This window comes from Lithobates pipiens, unplaced genomic scaffold, assembly GCF_037356315.1.
Source record: "Lithobates pipiens isolate NorthernLeopardFrog02 unplaced genomic scaffold, aLitPip1_a1.2 Scaffold_22, whole genome shotgun sequence".
NCBI classification, from domain to species: Eukaryota; Metazoa; Chordata; class Amphibia; order Anura; family Ranidae; genus Lithobates; species Lithobates pipiens.
This window is the reverse complement of record NW_027507784.1, coordinates 117,294,522-117,313,640: the sequence shown is the minus strand read 5'-3', so window position 1 is coordinate 117,313,640 and position 19,119 is coordinate 117,294,522. Positions and strand designations below refer to the sequence as shown.

General features: G+C 42.3%; 1 protein-coding gene across 2 annotated transcripts in view; it reads left to right on the top strand.

Moving 5' to 3' along the window:
- The window catches only part of PDE1A (phosphodiesterase 1A), a 420,545-nt gene that overhangs the window by 350,496 nt on the left and 50,930 nt on the right, over positions 1 to 19,119 (top strand). For both annotated transcript variants that reach the window (XM_077448128.1, XM_077448129.1), the window contains exons 6-9: positions 4,046 to 4,186; positions 7,728 to 7,828; positions 12,102 to 12,227; positions 17,253 to 17,354. In XM_077448128.1, the coding sequence (XP_077304254.1) occupies positions 4,046 to 4,186; positions 7,728 to 7,828; positions 12,102 to 12,227; positions 17,253 to 17,354 (470 nt within the window). The remainder of the gene's footprint in view (positions 1 to 4,045; positions 4,187 to 7,727; positions 7,829 to 12,101; positions 12,228 to 17,252; positions 17,355 to 19,119) is intronic.

Below are 19,119 nucleotides of genomic sequence, written 5' to 3'. Positions count from 1 at the left end.
GATCCTCTATGTAGTAAAAAACACTTAAAATTACATGGTAGATGGAGAACTCAAGATAATGTGTTGAGTAGGAGCGTCTGCATGAGAATAAGTGCATCCAAATTATCCCAATGTGTTTCGTGAATAATACCACTCTTCAGGGGCAGGTGCAAGCAAATCTATAAAAAACAAAACATGAGTAGACCAGTATGATCCAATGTTGTACCCCATCAACAGCTCCAGTCTGAGCTGGAGTACTAACCATGCAAGGTTAGGCCTGTGATCTCCCCTGCTGAGCTGTTGTGTTCTGGCAGGGGGACAGCCCCCCTGTCAGAACACCTCAATCAGTGCTCTCTGCTATTGGATGAGAGCACTGATCTGGAGTCGGTCGGCTGCTGTTTTTTCCAGCATGCATGGAACGGCTTCTGTCGGACATACCTGTTTTATGGTTTTAGTTTTTGAATCCTGACATTCTGTCAGGATTGTGTACAGGGCTTAACCTACATGTATCAAACACAAGGTCCACTGGGTGAATCCAGCCCTCCAGGCCATTTCATGTGGCCCTCACACTTCACCTGCAGCCACAGAGAGACTCGTCTCTGCCCCCCTTCCCCTGTCTCAGTAGTCGACAGCAGAGAGGACAGAACTTCTCACACAGATTCTGTGGCTTTTTCATGACTCTGTCCCATTTAGTCCCACTCCCATGCTGCACACCTAGCAACGGGAATATGCTGCAGCTCCTCCTAGCATTGTTGTGGTTTGCAGACACGTCCAACAGCCACACTGTCTGAAAGAAGTCATGAGTTTTGCAGTCATGTGTTGGGAGCATTTTTTAAGAAAAAAAGTAAAGAAAACAGTTATTTGCCATTTTACACACAGGGCTCAAGTCCTGCGGGAACGCATGGGAACGGATTTCCTGTACTTTTTCCACAACAGGAACTCAGTTCCCGTTAGCAGCCGTGTCCTGCAAAACTCTGAAGTATGTGAGCTGTGTGGCAGGTGCTACACCAGCAGCCACTGACACAGCTCGCAATAGTAAGTGCCACACACCTGACCATTCAGGCATTGCCAGTAGGGGGCCCCATGACAGCTTCCGCTCTACCTGTCAATCGCAGCTAGCTGACGGGTGGATCAGGTCTAGGTCTAGGTGATGGGTAGATCAGCTATTCTGCTCACAGGACATGCAGGGAGAGAGGCGAGCTGAGGAGTGAGGAACATCAGTTTGGGGGGGGTAAGCTGAGCACAATAACAGGCAAAGTTTAATGCCAGGAAGGAAGTTTATGTGGAAATATGTGAAGGGTTAGAATAGCAGCGAGTGTGTGTTGGAGCCCTGCAGAGTTTGCAGCCCCCCAAGCTAACATACATCTCCTAAGCAGGAACACATCACTATCTCCCCAAGCATTCTGTCCAGATAATGTGCAGTTCATTTATGCCCTTTCCGTTTAACCCTGTGTTATCCAAAAGATCAGAACACGATGTTCACATTTGCATGGAAGCACAATTGAATGAATTCAGAGAATTACCGTATTTATGTTTATTGAGTATTTTTTTTTTTTATGTACTAACAGTTAAGCTTCATACGCACAATACGAAAATTGGATGACAAATACCACTTTTGAAGTGTTCGTGCATATGAGCGTATCATTTTGTTTTTTTTGGTGGGGGAGTGGATCTTAGGTGGGAGTTCCCACACTTTTTTCCTCAGGACTTGACCCCTGTTTACACATAACACTTTACTTGTATTAGGGTATTTGATTGCTAAAGGGTAAGTTAAAGCAAACCTTTTCTATTACTTTAAAGTTCTGACTTTACAGTTTAGTTTCTTGAGGAACAAAAAATGCTTATTGCGATGTCTGGTGCATTTGTGCTTACTCACATTTATCCAGGTAACACAGGCACAAAGGATGCAGGTTATTATCACTGCTTATTTTTAAATTTTTCTCCCAGTGATAATCTATAGATGAGAAAAGATATATAATCGCGCTACCTATATGATTCTAAGCTAGAATCAAAAAAATCACATATAAGAACCACCTGTTGTTCAAATAGTGGTAGGAGGATCCTGTATATAACGTGACTATAAGTGCAAGATACAATGAAGATCAAAATGAATATGCATCCACAATTGAACTAATCCATAAATAATAAATCAAGAAAATGAGCGTCAATAAAAACACATGTAAAATCCATAAGTGCAAAAAAGTGAAATAATCAGAAATCAAAACATTGTGAACAAAATAAATGTACACCAGTGCACGTGGAATAAAAGTCCATATAGTTGTGAAAAAAGCCGTCCTCACACTCTAGGAGCAGAAAGCTGTGTTGATTCCACCACCAGAACAGCAGGAATAAACTCTAAGGCCGCGTACACACGCGGGGACTGTTCGCTCAACTTTGTCCGTCAAACAGTTTCAGCGAACAGTCCGCTCAAAATTAGCATGGACGGACTTGCCCACACACGACGAACGAACAGTTTGCTGAAACCGTGCGCGTTGACGTGAACGGCACGTACGACGGGACGGAAAATACGACGTCCTATACACTGCATTACAACTTTCGGCGTGTAAATCCTTTCTGAGCATGCGCGGAACTTAGTTTGACGAACAAGCCTACACACGAGGGGACTGTTCGCTGAAACCAAGTTTCAGCGGACAGTTTTTCGGAATTTCCGAAAAACTTTGTTCAGCAGACTGTTCGCTGAAACTGTCCGCTGAAAGCCCACACACGGGCGGACTGTCCGCCGAAACACTGTTCAGTGGACAAAGTTGGGCGAACAGTCCCCGCGTGTGTAAGCGGCCTTACCGAATCACCATTATCCCCCAGAACAGAGGATCAAGGAAAGCAAATTGGCTCCAAAAGACATCAGACATAATCACAAATTCTGTACAGCCACCTCACGAACAATCAGATGGATGACATGTTACATAAAAAATAAAAGTGCTCCATCTAGTGTAAAACCTTATGAAAATGTATTGTGGAAAAAAGTAATACACTTACAATGTTGCAGTTTGAAAAGAGCCTAAAGCACCGACCGGAGCACACACAGACAGTCCGTCCTTCTGGGTAAAAGATTGGAGCATGAGATGACGTCAGTGCGTCGCTCCGCCCTACGCATTTCGTAATAATGTACGTCATCCAGGGGCATGTGCTCCATTCGTTTACCCAGAAGGATGGGCTGTCTGTTTGTGCTCCGGCCAGTGCATCAGACTTTAGGCTCTTTTCAAACTGTAACATTGTAAGTGTATTGCTTATTTAAACAATACATTTTTCATAAGGTTTTACACTATATGGACCACTTTTATTTTCTATGTACCACGTCATTTATGTGACGGTCTGATTGTTCGTGAGGTGACTGTCCAGAATTTGTGATTACGCCTGCTGTCTTTTGGAGCCAAGTTGTGATCTATTACATGCTTTCCTTGATCCTCTGTTATGGGGGATCATGGTGATTCGGTAAGAGTTTATTCCTGCTGTTCTGGTGGTGGAATCAACACAGCTTTCTGCTCCTAGAGTGTAAGGACGGCTTTTTTCACAACTATATGGACTTTTATTTCACAGTGCACTGGTGTACATTTATTTTGTTCACAATGTTTTGATTTTTGATTATTTCACTTTTGTGTACTTATGGATTTTACATGTGTTTTTATTGACACTCATTTTCTTGATTTATTATTTATGGACACAATAATGATGGTTTTGGTTATTACTGATTAGTTCAACTGTGGATGTATATTCATTTTTATTTTCATTGTATCGTTCATTTATAGTCACTTTATATACCGGGTCCTCTTACCACTATTTGAACAACGGGTGGTTCATATATGTGATTTTTTGATTCTAGCTTAGAATCAAATGGGTAGCGCGATGCTATATCTTTTCTCATTTTCTTTTTTGTATTTATGTTATACGTGAGAATCGCAGCTCCCGAGTTACTGAATGGTTTGAATTAAGATGCCCAGCCATTCATTTAGTTTTATCCTAGCGCAGTTTCTTTTCTATTATTTCAATAATCTATAGATGTTTGGAGTACAAGTGCTCTTAACTGACTTTTGTAACTCTTTTGTAGATTCCTGTTTCTTGCCTTGTATCATTTGTGGAAGCATTGGAAGTTGGTTACAGCAAATACAAAAATCCATACCACAATTTAGTCCATGCAGCTGATGTTACCCAAACTGTGCACTACATATTGCTCCATACAGGTATCATGGTAAGAAAGATTTTCACAGAACACAAGTGAATTATGCAACACATTTTCTGTATGTTAAAGCAGTTGTATACCCAGAAGAAGAAAACAAAAAAAAACAAGGCAAAGGCACAATGAGCTAGTATGCACCGTATACTAGCTCATTATGAAATACTTACCTTAGAACGAAGCCCCCGCACTGTCTCCCGTTCACCGCCCAGGGAGCTGACACATCACAGGGCATACTCTCGTGGCTAACAGAAGCCAGAGTGAAGGAAAGACTAGATAAATTTAATACAAATTAATTTACCAGGACCAGATGGCTTACACCTGAGAGTCCTCAGAGAACTCAGTCAGGTTATAGCCAGACCATTGTTCCTAATCTTTGTGAACAGCATACTGACAGGATTGGTACCAGCTGATTGGAGAAAGCCACTGTGGTACCAGTATTCAAAAAAGGACGGAGACAAATTCCTGGAAACTACAAGCCAGTCAGCCTAACATCAATCATTGGTAAATTATTGGAGGGGATGATAAGAGACTATATCCCAAAAATTACTGAGGAAAAAAATATCATTAGTAATAGTCAGCATGGGTTTGTGAATGGTCGTTCCTGCCAGACCAATATGTTAACATTCTACGAGGAAGTGAGCTGCCATCTAGATAGGGAGGAGGCCTGTGGACATAGTGTACCTGGATTTTGCGAAGGCATTTGATACAGTCCCCCATAAGTGCTTAATCTACAAGCTGAGGTCCGCAGGTGTGGACCATAATGTCTGTTCTTGGGTAAAAAATTGGTTACAGGAGCATGTCCAAAGGGTGGTGATGAATAAAATATACTCTGTTCTGGAGTGGTAAGTGGGGTGCCTCAAGGTTCTGTCTTGGGACCAATTCTATTAAATTTATTCATAAATGATATAGAAGATGGGATAAATAGCTCAATTTCAGTTTTTGCAGATGACACAAAAATAAGCAAGGTAATAACTTCACATCAGGATATAAAAAATTACAGAAAGACCTGAACAAATTAACTTGGGGCAAAAAACATAAATGCAAACTACTCACTAGGGGGAGAACCACTCAGGGAATCAAGGATGGAGAAAGATCTGGGGGTCCTAGTAGATGACAGATTGAGTAATAGCATGCAATGTCAAGCTGCAGCTACCAAAGCTGGCAGATTATTAGCATGCATAAAAAAGGGGATATACTCCAGGGATAAAACGATAATCCTGTACTTTGTAAAACTCTGGTTAAGCTACATCTGGAGTATTCTGCCCAGTTCTGGTCACTAGTCCTCAGAAGGGATGTGCTGGAACTGGAGAGTCCAAAGAAGGGCAAGAAAACTAATTAAGGAGACTGGAGGACCTTGATTATGACTGCAAACACTAAATCTATTCTCGCTGGAGAAACAATGCTTGAGAGGGGACAAGATTTACAAATACCTCAATGTCGATCCCAGCATAGGAAAATAAATATTCAGTCTCAAGGAGTGTAAGCCCCTGTACACACGGTAAGAGATTCTGCCAACCAAATCTGTCGGATTTTGTCCGTCAGATTTAGTCTGACGGATTGTGTCCGAAACTGTTGCATACACACGGTCGGACTAAGTTGTCGAAAAATCCGATCTTTCAGAACGTGATGACGTAATTTAGTTACGATGGGACTACATTCAGGCTAGTAGCCAATAGCTCTGATGTAGGAATTTGATCTGAGCATGCGTGGCACTTGGTCCGATCAAAATTCTCTACACATGATCGGATTACGTCCGACCGGCCCAGTTGGTCGGGAAATATTTCCAACATGTTGGAAAATTGGGTCCGACGGAGATTCGGACGGAATCAGTCCAATGCATACCACACACAGTCGAATTATCTGACGACACGGTCCGATAAGACGCATTCCGACTGTGTGTACGCGCCATTAGAGGACACAGGGACACACAATGAGATTGGAGGAGGAGCAGTTTAAAGTTAAACTGTGCAGGGAGTTTTCACTGTCAGGGCAATAAGGATGTGGAACTCTCATCCACAACTGATGGTGGCTGCGGGCAGTATAGATATTTTTAATAGACTCTTGGATAGGCATCTTAAAGAGCACAACATACAGGGATATGGAAAATAATTACAGACACTGACATATGTGCACCTACACACATTGAACTGAATGGACTATTGTCTTTATTCAACCTTACCTACTATGCAACTATGTAAAATAAACAATTTCTGACCTCTGTAGCTGCAAGCACAGTGAAGTAATTTTTTCTCAAAGATTACAACAAAGACCCTAAATCAGCTTTAGTTTATTTCTAGCGTTTTAGAATCACCTTCTGTGTTTCCATAAGAAGAGACTGGCAGGCTGTCAAGATCTTCTCTCCATTGAAAATATCTAAGATTTTACCGCTTTTGTTAAATTGAAAGATGAAATACCCCACAATAACTAAAGCTACAAAGAAGAATGCGGTCTTAATTTAAAGTGCTTGTATTGCGTTTTCAAAATATGTAAATATTTCAAGTATAATTAGGCAAAAACTTTTTTTTTTTGTTTCGGACAGGGTTAGAACTCGTTTTATAACTTTCTGTGCCCCGTTAGGGAAATTCACCCTCTCTACTTGTCCTGTTTACCGTCATCATTGGAAGTTAAAGTAAAAAAGAAAATCTCAAATCCCCCTCCAAAAAAGAAAACTTGATAGGTTTTAGGTCTTCCCTATGCTAAAAAATTTATACCAAAAAAGGTTTGTCTGCTGTTCTGTGAATTCTAGGTTATTCTGTATTGAATGGGGTTGATTTATTAAAGAAATAGAGAATGCTTACTTAGCAAACTGGGTAAACTGTGTTCCCTAACCTAAGTGACAATTTTCACTTTGGGCTCATTTACATTTGCGCTGCTCTATGAAGAGTGGTTCACAGTGGATTGCTTTTAAGAAAGATGTGCAAGCAAGGTGAGGCTGAGGTGATACTGCCATGCCTGAATGCCTTTTTTGACAGCTGAACAGGCTTTTTAAATGGGGATACTGCACCACAAGTGTTCAGAAGAAGAATGTGGATGGGTATGACAACAGGCAGTGTATTCAAGAGAGGAGTGTGGGTATTTCTGAAAGCGGGCAGCATGTTCGAGAGTGCCATAGGGTATGACAGCAAGCAGCATGTGCAAGAGAAAGATGCTGGGGAATATGAGAGTGGGCATTAGGTGCAGGAGAGGAATATGTAGCATATGTCAATGGAGAGTATGTGCAGGAGAAGAGAGCATCACCGTATAAATAATTGTGAGAGGGTTCAAAATGGGGCAGTATGGATAGGAGGGGAATACAGGGGTATGGTAGTGGAAAGTATAGAAATACAAAATACGATATTGTGTTTAAATATTCCCAATAAACTTTAAAGAAAGCTATAGAAAGCCACAAAAGAGCTTTAGACTATCGAGGGAAGTTTTGTATATAATTAGTCTGAATCTGACAAACAGTGTGCTATCTAGGACACCAATCCTGTAGTTGATGTTTGAAATTAACACATATAAATTGGCTTTTTATGACAATAACTGTGATAATATATTTATCTCACTTTGGCAGCACTGGCTCACAGAACTGGAAATTTTGGCAATGATATTAGCTGCTGCTATCCATGACTATGAGCACACTGGGACCACAAACAACTTCCATATACAGACAAGGTAAAAAAAATCTCCCAGATTTATTTAGCTGTATAGGAGTACACAACCATTACACACTACCCTCTGGGCAAACTTAAATTATATGGAACATTTCTCTGCTAGTCCTGGAATTTATTTGAATATTTAGACACATTTCAAAGGTCACAATTTTTTTAAATGTTTTCCAAAGGCCTCTTTCACTCTATTCTGGATATGGAGCCACGACTGTTTTTGTACTTATGAAAATGTATTCATGTACAGTACCGTATATCTATAATGCACTGGTCAGCTAAGGAACTTATTTCCTAGACCTGCTTCCTGCTGCTTACTTGTAGCATTGGTAATACATTAATATACATATAAAGGTAAAAAAGGAAAGTAAGGTAAATGTAAATAAAACCAGTGCATTAATACCTATTGCATTGGCATGACTTATGCCGCGTACACACGAGCGGACTTTTCAACATCCAAAGTCCGAAGGACCGAGTCCGTCAGACTATCCGATCGTGTGTGGGCTGCAACGGACTTTTGATTCACCAAAGTCTGACGGACTTTAGAATATGGAACATGCTTCAAATTTTCCCGAAGGAACTCCGCCGGACCCGGTCCCCTTTGAAAACTCCGCTCGTGTGTATGCTACTCCGACGGACTAAAACCGACGCTAGGGCAGCTATTGGCTACTGGCTATGAACTTCCTTATTCGAGTCGAGTCGTACGTCATCACGTTCGAATCCGTCGGAGTTTAGTGTGATTGTGTGTGGCCAAGTCCGTTCGGCCGAAAAGTCTGTCAGAACTCCATCGGAATTCCAGCAGAACTCCGACGGAACTCCTTTGGAAGTCTGTCGGACTTAAGTCCGCTCGTGTGTACGGGGCATTATACATTGTGTCGCAGATTTCAACACGTTATTTTGAACTAACATGAATGGCAAACTGCAGATCAACACCACAGATTGCAGCATGCATCATTTCATAGAACTCATGCAATTTTCAGCTCATAATTTTACAGGGGATTCAGCAAAAATCGACTCTAATTCAAGTTGTCTACGGCCAGCTTAAAATTACACTAAACTCAAATTTTTTTATTGCTTACATTTTTCTAAAATATCAAGTATACCATCACTCTGTTCTTTTTTTTTTGTTCTTACCATTGTTTTCAGGTGCATGCTCCCTATCATCCACTGATGTGCCTTATCACTACTAGTGTAAAGCAAGCAGTGCCACTATTTCTGAACACTTGCTCCACTCTATGCATGCCACATCTATGCAGGTAGATGTGTAGCAGTGGCGGCTGTGGAAATGTTAAGATGGTGGGGCACCAGATCCCATCCTTCCTTTTTGACCCCTCCCACTTCTCATAAGGGGGAGGGGTCACTTATAGACCCCACCAACTCTGTCCCCACTTGCTTCCACCCATAGTGTACAGTATAGTGTATAGTACAGTGTAATACTATACACTATACTATGTACACTATACTATGTACACTATATTATATACACTATACACTATAATATATACACTATACTATAGACACTATACACTATACTATATACACTATACTATGTACACTATACTTTACACAATACTTTATACAGTGTAATACTATACACTATACTATAGACACTATACTATGCACTATACACTATGCTACATGCTATACTATATACACTATATACACTATATACACTATATATATATATATATATATATATATATATATATATATACACTATACACACTATTCACTATATATACTATACTATACTATACTATACTATATATATATACTATATGATACTCTATCTCTATCACTAAAGGACATTCATCTTTTCTGTGATGGTTTAACATACATGATTGATAACAAACACAGGAATCCTAGGGGGCCAGGCCTGATTCAATCCCAATCCGGCTGGCACTAAGTGTTGTTCTCTGCTGCTCTCGCTCTCCTTTCACACGGTCACCCAATTCCCACCAGCGCTGTGCTCTGCTCAGTCTGCCGCCATCAGTCTCTGTCTCCTCTCTCTTAGCTCTCCTCCATCTGCTCTGCACACAAGATGGATGGCCAGGGGTGGAGAGTGGAGACTGGAGAGTGAGAGACCAAGTGTCGGAATGCAACTTGTGGAGGGGGGAGGGTGAATGGCTGGACAGCAGGCCATGTTGTGCAACTGCAGGCAGGGAAGATCTTAGCACCCGCCAAGGGAGGGACCAAATAATAATAAAGTTCCTATTAACAAAGTTCCTATTCACTTAATAGAATACTGGTAAGCAGCCAATAACGGTGGAGAATTAATTTTTACAGTGTTCTAGATTAAACTTTTTGATTAAATGATTTTTAATTATTTTTCGGACGGATGTCCTGTTGCTAGGCATATTAGAGTTGATTTTTATAATCTACCTAGCAAGTAGCAACAGCAGCACAAGCAAAGCTAGAGAGAAACTCAAAATAAAAAAATATTATAGATCCTTTTTATTTTTTTTATTTGTTTAATATTTTATTTTATTTTTGCTAAAAAAGCTTGTGGGCCACTGGCAGCAAAAGGTGGCTATGTTCACATACACAAGGGAGGCATTGGGTATAAACATAGCTAACCTAGAACAGAAAGTCTGAGAATAGCAAAAAAAAAAAGCTTGCATTTAAGAAATGAGACAAAGGAAGAGAGAACTGGACGGTACATTCTACTTATATTTACTATTTATTATTCAGGCATTTGTATTATTTTGTAAAACAATGTCAGTTTAGTGTAATTTCAAATGACATAATGGTGTTCACGGCAGTATGTTTTTTTACTCATGACAAGAATATAAGTAATTTGGTAACGGCTCTATTTATTAACATGAACTGAGATTTTTTTGTGTATGGTCAACATAAATAGGAAAGTTACATATTGCTACAAGACTGGAAACAGTAGAATATAATTCTGTAGTGTAGCGCACACCCTAAAGAGCCATAAGTAGACTGGGATCCCCCACCCTGCACAGCCAGGCACACCAAATTTTCACAGGCACTCCAGAGTCAGATAACAGTCTGTGAATTTGTTTTTGTTATTTATTGAGGGATATAACTTGAATAGGGATGGAAACCCACCTGGTTGCAGCTGCCCCTTTCACTAGCCCCCCAGGCTAACTTCTCCCCACAATCCTCCAGACTGACTCTCACCAACCCACCTGGCTGACTCTCAGGAGATCTTCCAGATGTGCTGACCTGCCTCCACTAGTACAACTTTTCAGTGCCAACCCAACCCTAAAATAAATCCTGGAAAACATTTCCAGTGGTATAGACTCTATAATAACAATAATTTTAATATTTTCTATGACTTGTTTGCAATAAACCTGTGTTAATTTAAAATGATAACACAAAACAGTTTAATTTAAAGCTAAGCTCCAGCCTTATCTTCTGTCTTCCACAGTTGTACAGGCTCCTCTCTTGTAGTAAAATCACTTACATTGATGTCACTGCATACTGTACGTATCTCACAGTGTGCATTAGAATTTACAGTAAATCCAATACCTAATTTTCGGGCTAAAGGACATCAAGTATCATCCACCTCATTGTTAAATCAGTTATAAAAATATTAAAGTGGATGTAAACCCCATTCATGAAATCTGACCTGGGCACATATATCTGTAGTGTTTACTTATTTCTCTCCAAAGCCCTAAGACCCGTGTCTTTCTGCTGCTCCATTCCTCTGTTATCAGCATGATAACTTCTGACAAGCTCTCTGACACGGAAGATAAAAGCAGCTAGAAAATTGTGTCAGGGAGGTAACTTAGAGACAAATAAGCAGAGTACTTGTCTATTCACAGTAAAACTCTGCAAGTTTCTTCCTTCCTCTGCCTATGTGGGAGGGGGGGGGGGGTGCCTTTCCTCCAATCAGCTCACACACAGTGTAAGCCCAGACTCCACACCCACTGCTGAAACAGGAAAAAGGATCTGTAACAAGATGTGAATTTTCTAAAGAATGTAGAAAGCTGAAGACAGCAGATATATGTACATGTAAAACTTATATAGGGAGATTAGTTTCATCCTTGTGTATCATCTGCTGTTCACTTCTCTGGGTATATGTGAGGATTTACATCCACTTGAATTAACATTGCAGCAGAGAACCAGGAATGCTCGCCAGTGGGTGTCCCTAATTAACAGACCCCACTATCAAACTGCCAGATTAATCATACAGTTTTATTCAGATTAATAACGCACACTGATGCTGCCCAATTTTGCTTTAGGATTTTGGCTTCAATGACATATGGTCATGGAAGGGTTCAAATTCTTTGCCACTGTTTAATTTCTTTGTTTAGGTCAGATGCTGCAATATTGTATAATGATCGTTCCGTACTAGAAAATCATCATGTCAGTGCTGCCTATCGAATCATGCAAGAGGATGACATGAATATTTTGGTAAATGTATCCAAAGATGACTGGAGGTAAAAACTAAAGTTTTTTTTAAAAGAACATTTAATCATTTGGACCTTCAAAATGATTATTCTTCTATGATAGAGGGTGTATTGCATGAGAGCTGGCTATAGTGAATAATATAAAATTACACACAAAACATAATACATATAATAAACACATATGTCCTTCATCATATTATTTATATATATACCGTATATATATATATATATATATATATATATATATATATATATATATATATATATATATACACATACATACACACACAGCTGACTTCCTATAATTTACTTAACCTCCCTGGCGGTATGATTCAGTCTGGAATAAGGTGCTGAAAGCGGTACAATTATTTTGCATGGAAATCTGGCTTTTATTTTGTAGTCCTGTAATTCTTAGGAATAACGCTCTGAAATCTCTTCAAACCAGAGTCTAGCGGACATCCCGGGTATGATAAAGTTTATAATATAATAAAGAATAATAAAAATTATTCAATAATGTAATCAAATAATGTAATCAAATCCAAAAAAAAAATGAAAAAGGGACATGTTTTGGTTGCTATGGACAATCTCCAAATTCCAAGCAGTAAAAAACAGTATTTATAATATAAAAGTGCATGCAGGGCATTGCACAAACCACTAGGGACAAAGGGGGTGTGTATTTTTTACTACAGCACTGTAATCTGTAAGATTACAGTGCTGTGTGTGTTTTGTGTCTTTTTACATTTTTGAATTTGCCGCCGTTCTCCGCTCCCGTGCGTCGTAACGTCGCAGGGAACGGAGCTCGGCGGCATTCGGCACTGTGAATCGAGCGCAGGATGGCTCGATCACACAGCGCGGGGGACATCGCTGGATCCAGGGGACAAGGTAAGTAACGTTACCTGTGTCCTCCCCTGCATCGAGCGGTGCAAGCCCGAGTCTGGCTCGGGGTTACCGCTATTGTAATTAAAATTCCAACCCGAGCCAGACTCGGGATTACCGCTAAGGAGGTTAAAGAGGAACCTTAACCTTCCTAGCGGTAATCCCGAGTCTGGCTCGGGTTGGGATTTTAATTACATAAGCGGTAACCCCGAGCCAGACTCGGGATCGCACCGCTCGATGCAGGGGAGGACACAGGGAGCGTTACTCACCTTGTCCCCTGGATCCAGCGATGTCCTCCGTGCTGTGTGATCGAGCCGTCCTGCGCTCGATTCACAGTGCCGAATGCCGCCGAGCTCCGTTCCCTGCGATGTTACGACGCACGGGAGCGGAGAACGGCGGCAAATTCAAAAAAGTAAAAACACACAAAACACACACAGCACTGTAATCTTACAGATTACAGTGCTGTATTAAAAAATACACACCCCCTTTGTCCCTAGTGGTCTGTGCAATGCCCTGCATGCACTTTTATATTATAAATACTGTTTTTTCTGCCTGGAATTTGGAGATTGTCCATAGCAACCAAAACATGTCCCTTTTTCAGTTTTTTTTGGATTTGATTACATTATTGAATAATTTTTATTATTCTTTATTATATTATAAACTTTATCATACCTGGGATGTCCACTAGACTCTGGTTTGAAGAGATTTAAGAGCGTTAGGCCGCGTACACACGGGCGGACTGTTCGCCCAACCTTGTCCGCTGAACAGTGTTTGGGCGGACAGTCCGCTCGTGTGTGGGCTTTCAGCGGACAGTTTCAGCGGACAGTTGGACGGACAAAGTCTTTCGGAAATTCCGAAAAACTGTCCGCTGAAACTGTGTTTGAGCGAACAGTCCGCCCGTGTGTGGGCTTGTCCGCTGTACTTTCGAAATGAGCGGACTGTTCCCGCTCGGAAAGTCCGCCCATTTCGAGCGTGTGTACAGGTAGGCGGGGCCCGCGAAGGAGACGTCGCGGGCTCCGCCGCCTGGAATGGGCTTAAAGGGGAACCCCAACGCCGGAAAAAATCGGCGTGGGGGTTCCCCCCAAGTCCACACCAGACCCTTGTCCGAGCACGCTACCCGGCCGGCCAGGAAAGGGGGGCGAGCGAGCGCGCCCCCCCTCCTGAGCCGTACCAGGCCGCGTGCCCTCAACATGGGGGGTGCCTTGGGGAAGGGGGGGCCGCGCGGCCCCCCCACCCCAAAGCACCTTGTCCCCATGTTGATGAGGACAAGGGCCTCTTCCCGACAACCCTGGCCGTTGGTTGTCGGGGTCTGCGGGCGGGGGGCTTATCGGAATCCGGGAGCCCCCTTTAAGAAGGGGGCCCCCGGATACCGGCCCCCCACCCTATGTGAATGAGTATGGGGTACAATGTACCCCTACCCATTCACCTGTGGAATAAAGTACAAAAAAAAACACAACACATGGAAAAAGTATTTTATTGCACAGCTCCGGGGGTCTTCCGTCTTCGGGGGTCTTCTCGCCGGACTCCTCCGCTATGTGTGTGTAGCTCTTTTACTAGCGGAGGAGTCCGGCTTTCTTCCTCCCCGCCGCCGGCCTCTTCTCCCGACTTCGGGGGTCTTGTCCCCCTCTTCGGTTCTTCTGCCGGGCCACCGCGCCTGGTCCGGTGGCCCGGTCTTCTGTCGCCGTCTTCCGTTCTTCTGTCGCCGCCTTCGGTTCTTCTGCCGGGCCACCGCGCCTTCTTGTAGCTCTTTTACAGGCGGTGGCCCGGTCTTCTGTCGCCGCCGCCGCCTTCCGTTCTTGTTCTTCTTCTTGTTCTTCTTCTTCTCCTGGAGATGTTGACTCGACGATCTCTCCGGCCGGAATGCCAGAGCCGCGCTGTGCGGTCACTTATATAGTGACAATGGGGCGGTGTCACATGGTATATGTCACATGGGTTGGTCACATGGTGACCCCGCCCCCTTACGATGTCATAGTCCCCATGTGACATCAACCCATGTGACCAACCCATGTGACATATACCATGTGACACCGCCCCATTGTCACTATATAAGTGGCAGCGGAGCGTGTCCCTGGCATTCCGGCCGGAGAGCTCGTCGAGTCAACATCTCCAGGAGAAGAAGAAGAACAAGAAGAAGAACAAGAACGGAAGGCGGCGGCGGCGACAGAAGACCGGGCCACCGCCTGTAAAAGAGCTACAAGAAGGCGCGGTGGCCCGGCAGAAGAACCGAAGGCGGCGACAGAAGAACGGAAGACGGCGACAGAAGACCGGGCCACCGGACCAGGCGCGGTGGCCCGGCAGAAGAACCGAAGAGGGGGACAAGACCCCCGAAGTCGGGAGAAGAGGCCGGCGGCGGGGAGGAAGAAAGCCGGACTCCTCCGCTAGCAAAAGAGCTACACACACATAGCGGAGGAGTCCGGCGAGAAGACCCCCGAAGACGGAAGACCCCCGGAGCTGTGCAATAAAATATTTTTTCTCTGTGTTGTGTTTTTTATTGTACTTTAGTTCACAGGTGAATGGGTAGGGGTACATTGTACCCCATACTCATTCACATAGGGTGGGGGGCCGGTATCCGGGGGCCCCCTTCTTAAAGGGGGCTCCCGGATTCCGATAAGCCCCCCGCCCGCAGACCCCGACAACCAACGGCCAGGGTTGTCGGGAAGAGGCCCTTGTCCTCATCAACATGGGGACAAGGTGCTTTGGGGTGGGGGGGCCGCGCGGCCCCCCCTTCCCCAAGGCACCCCCCATGTTGAGGGCACGCGGCCTGGTACGGCTCAGGAGGGGGGGCGCGCTCGCTCGCCCCCCTTTCCTGGCCGGCCGGGTAGCGTGCTCGGACAAGGGTCTGGTGTGGACTTGGGGGGAACCCCCACGCCGATTTTTTTCGGCGTTGGGGTTCCCCTTTAAGCCCATTCCAGGCGGCGGAGCCCGCGACGTCTCCTTCGCGGGCCCCGCCTACCTGTACACGCGCTCGAAATGGGCGGATTTGCCTCCGCCTTACGTGGGCGAGTCCGTTCATTTCAAAAGTTGAGCGAACTGTTTGCCCAACCTTGTTCGTCAAACAGTCCGCTCGTGTGTGGGCAAGTCCGCTCATGCAAATTTTGAGCGGACTGTTTGATGAAACTGTTTACCGAACAAGGTTGGGCGAACAGTCCGCCCGTGTGTACGCGGCCTTATTCCTAAGAATTACAGGACTACAAAATAAAAGCCAAATTTCCATGCAAAATAATTGTACCGCTTTCAGCACCTTATTCCAGACTGAATCATACCGCCAGGGAGGTTAATCAATAATTTTAAAACTAAAAAAAAAAACCCTGAATGAGCCAATTATGCCATTAATCCTAGTTAGGGACTTAATTCTTACCAATAGTCTCATTAGCTTGCATTTTGTGTGTCGGCGGCCATTGTTAGTAAGAGCAGCTGCATCCAGCACCCATTATCTTCAGAGAAAACCAGCAGCTACAAACCCATGATGACCTGCTAAAACACTCACTATGGTATTAGCGAGGAGAGAGAATTATTGTAGGAGGAAAACAGACTGAAGGTCTGCAATACATCAAACACTTTATTTAAACATTAAAGCAAAATTTAATGTTCATTTTAAAATGGCCCAGGTGCATCATAACAAAAGGTGTTTATTATATTACTGTTGATTTTCTTTCAAACGGATCCACAGTCTAAGTAGAAGAGCCAGTCCCTTTTCAAGAGCTTCAGAGTGGGATGCTTGTGCCCTGTGTGGAAGCAGTGAGCTCTCTGCCGAGGTCCAGCATGCACCCTTTACTGAGTCAGATCTAAAGAATTGGAAAGTTAATTCTTTCTTCTGTTTGAAGAGCTCTGGCTCTGACACAGCAGAGGGAATTTTGGACATCTGCAGAGAGCACCTGGAATGTATTTATTCAATTTAAACTAAAATAATAATACCCTATAAAGATATTATTTAAAGCACACTATGTAGTGTGGCTGTGTGTTCAATGTAGTCAAATTATTATCCTTTTTATTGTGGTATTTTTATTTTAGTGCCTTGTATATTTATTCTTTGTCAATTACCTTTATCAAATGCTTGGCAGTAATGGAAGAGAAAGAGTATACGAAGTTTAAAAGAATGCAGGGTATGAGGCACTGCCAACAGTGAGCAAAATAACTTGTTGGTATGTCATATGAACTATATTTTGTAATTGTTTGCAGAGACCTGAGAACACTGGTCATTGAGATGGTTTTATCTACAGATATGTCTGGTCACTTTCAGCAGATAAAAACTATGAGGAGTACACTACAACAGCCAGAAGGGTAAGTGGATAAATGCCATTATTGGACTTAACTTTGTAATATTTTACTAGACTCATGTCTATGTACACTTTAGTTATCAGCTGAATGGACGTTAACCCAAAGTAATATTTCATGTAACTATTTTAGCCCCTTTCTTGCCCACTTTGTTTTTCAGATTTCAAAGCTGTCACAATTGGCAATTCCCCAGTCATGCAACACTGTATTCAAAATTAAATTCTTATCATTTGATTTTAGACAGACAGAGCTTTCTTTTGGTGATATTTGACTGGTTCCCGTCTGACCCATTGTACAGACAGAGCTTTCCTTTGGTGATATTTAAGTGCCCTGATTATCAGTGCAACCCCATCAATGTCAATCGTTGTCCATCAGTGCAGCATATCAGTGCAAATCAGTGCCACCTCATCAGTGGCAATTAGTGCTGCCTCATTAGTGCCCATCAATGCAGCCCATCAATGCTCACCAGTGCAGTTTCATCAGAACACATCAGTGAAGAAGAAAAATTACTTATTTGCAAAATTGAATCACAGAAACAAAGAAAAAGATTTTCTTTTTTCAAAATTTCAAGTCTCTTTTTGTTTGTTTGGTAGCAAAAAAGAAAAAAACCCAGTGATGATAAAATACCACCAAAAGAAAACCAAAAAAAAAAAGGTAGAAATATCATATGGGTACAGTGTTGAATGACTGCACAATTGTCATTCAAAGTGCAACAGCGCTGAAAGCTGAAAATTAGCCTGGGCGGAAAGGGGGTAAAAGTGTCTGGGATTGAGGTGGTTAATGACCACTTTTTTTGTTGTTTTTTTTTTACTATATGAACAATAAAGGGCTGAAAAAATGTAATACAAAAAACAGCATGTTTCTGTTTTAAATTTTTGCAAATAAATTATCTTTTTTCAAAAATGTAGACCAAAATGTATTCTACATTTCTTTGGTTAAAAAAACCCAAATTAGTGTATATTATTTAGTCTGTGTGAAAGCTACAGAGTCTACAAACAATAGTATAAATAACTGAAAATTTATCAATCTTGATGTAATAAGTGCCTATCTAATTTCTTGAGGTCTAAAAATGCCAGACAGTACAAATACCACCAAAATGACCCATTTTTAGGAAAAAAAGACAGTCCAAAGTATTCAGTTAAGGGGCATGGCGAGTTTTTTTTTTTTTTTAATTGTCTAATGAAGAAAATAAATATATAAAGTTGTCATCTTAACAAGTTATTTCTTATGCAAAGCACAGGCATACTTACAATTACATCACAAAACACATTCTTCTATGCCTCCTGAGTATGAGGATACCACAAGTGTAAGACTTTTTCACAAAAGGGCCCAAAATCCAAGGAGCACCTTCATGCGTTTCAGGGGCAATAAATTGCACATCTAATTTCCTGACTACCTATCATGTTTCTGGAGGCCCTGGAGCACCCGGACAGTGGAAAAACCCACAAAATGACTACATTTTGGGGAGTAAACATCCCAAGGAATTTGTTAGGAGGCATGGTGAGTCTTTTTAAAACTTCATTTTTTGCCACAAGTTTTTGGAAAATGAAAATATATTTTTCTTTACATTTTACACAAAGTTGTCAATGTAATAAGACATTTTTCACACATTCCAACCCAAAACACATTCTGCTACTCAAGTATAGTGATACTACATCTGTGAGACTTTCACTGTCTGGACTGAATATGTACAGGACAGTGTATCTTGTGTATCACATAAATCAACCAATTGTGTCAAAACCTGTACTGTAACTGTCACCTCTGTATGAGT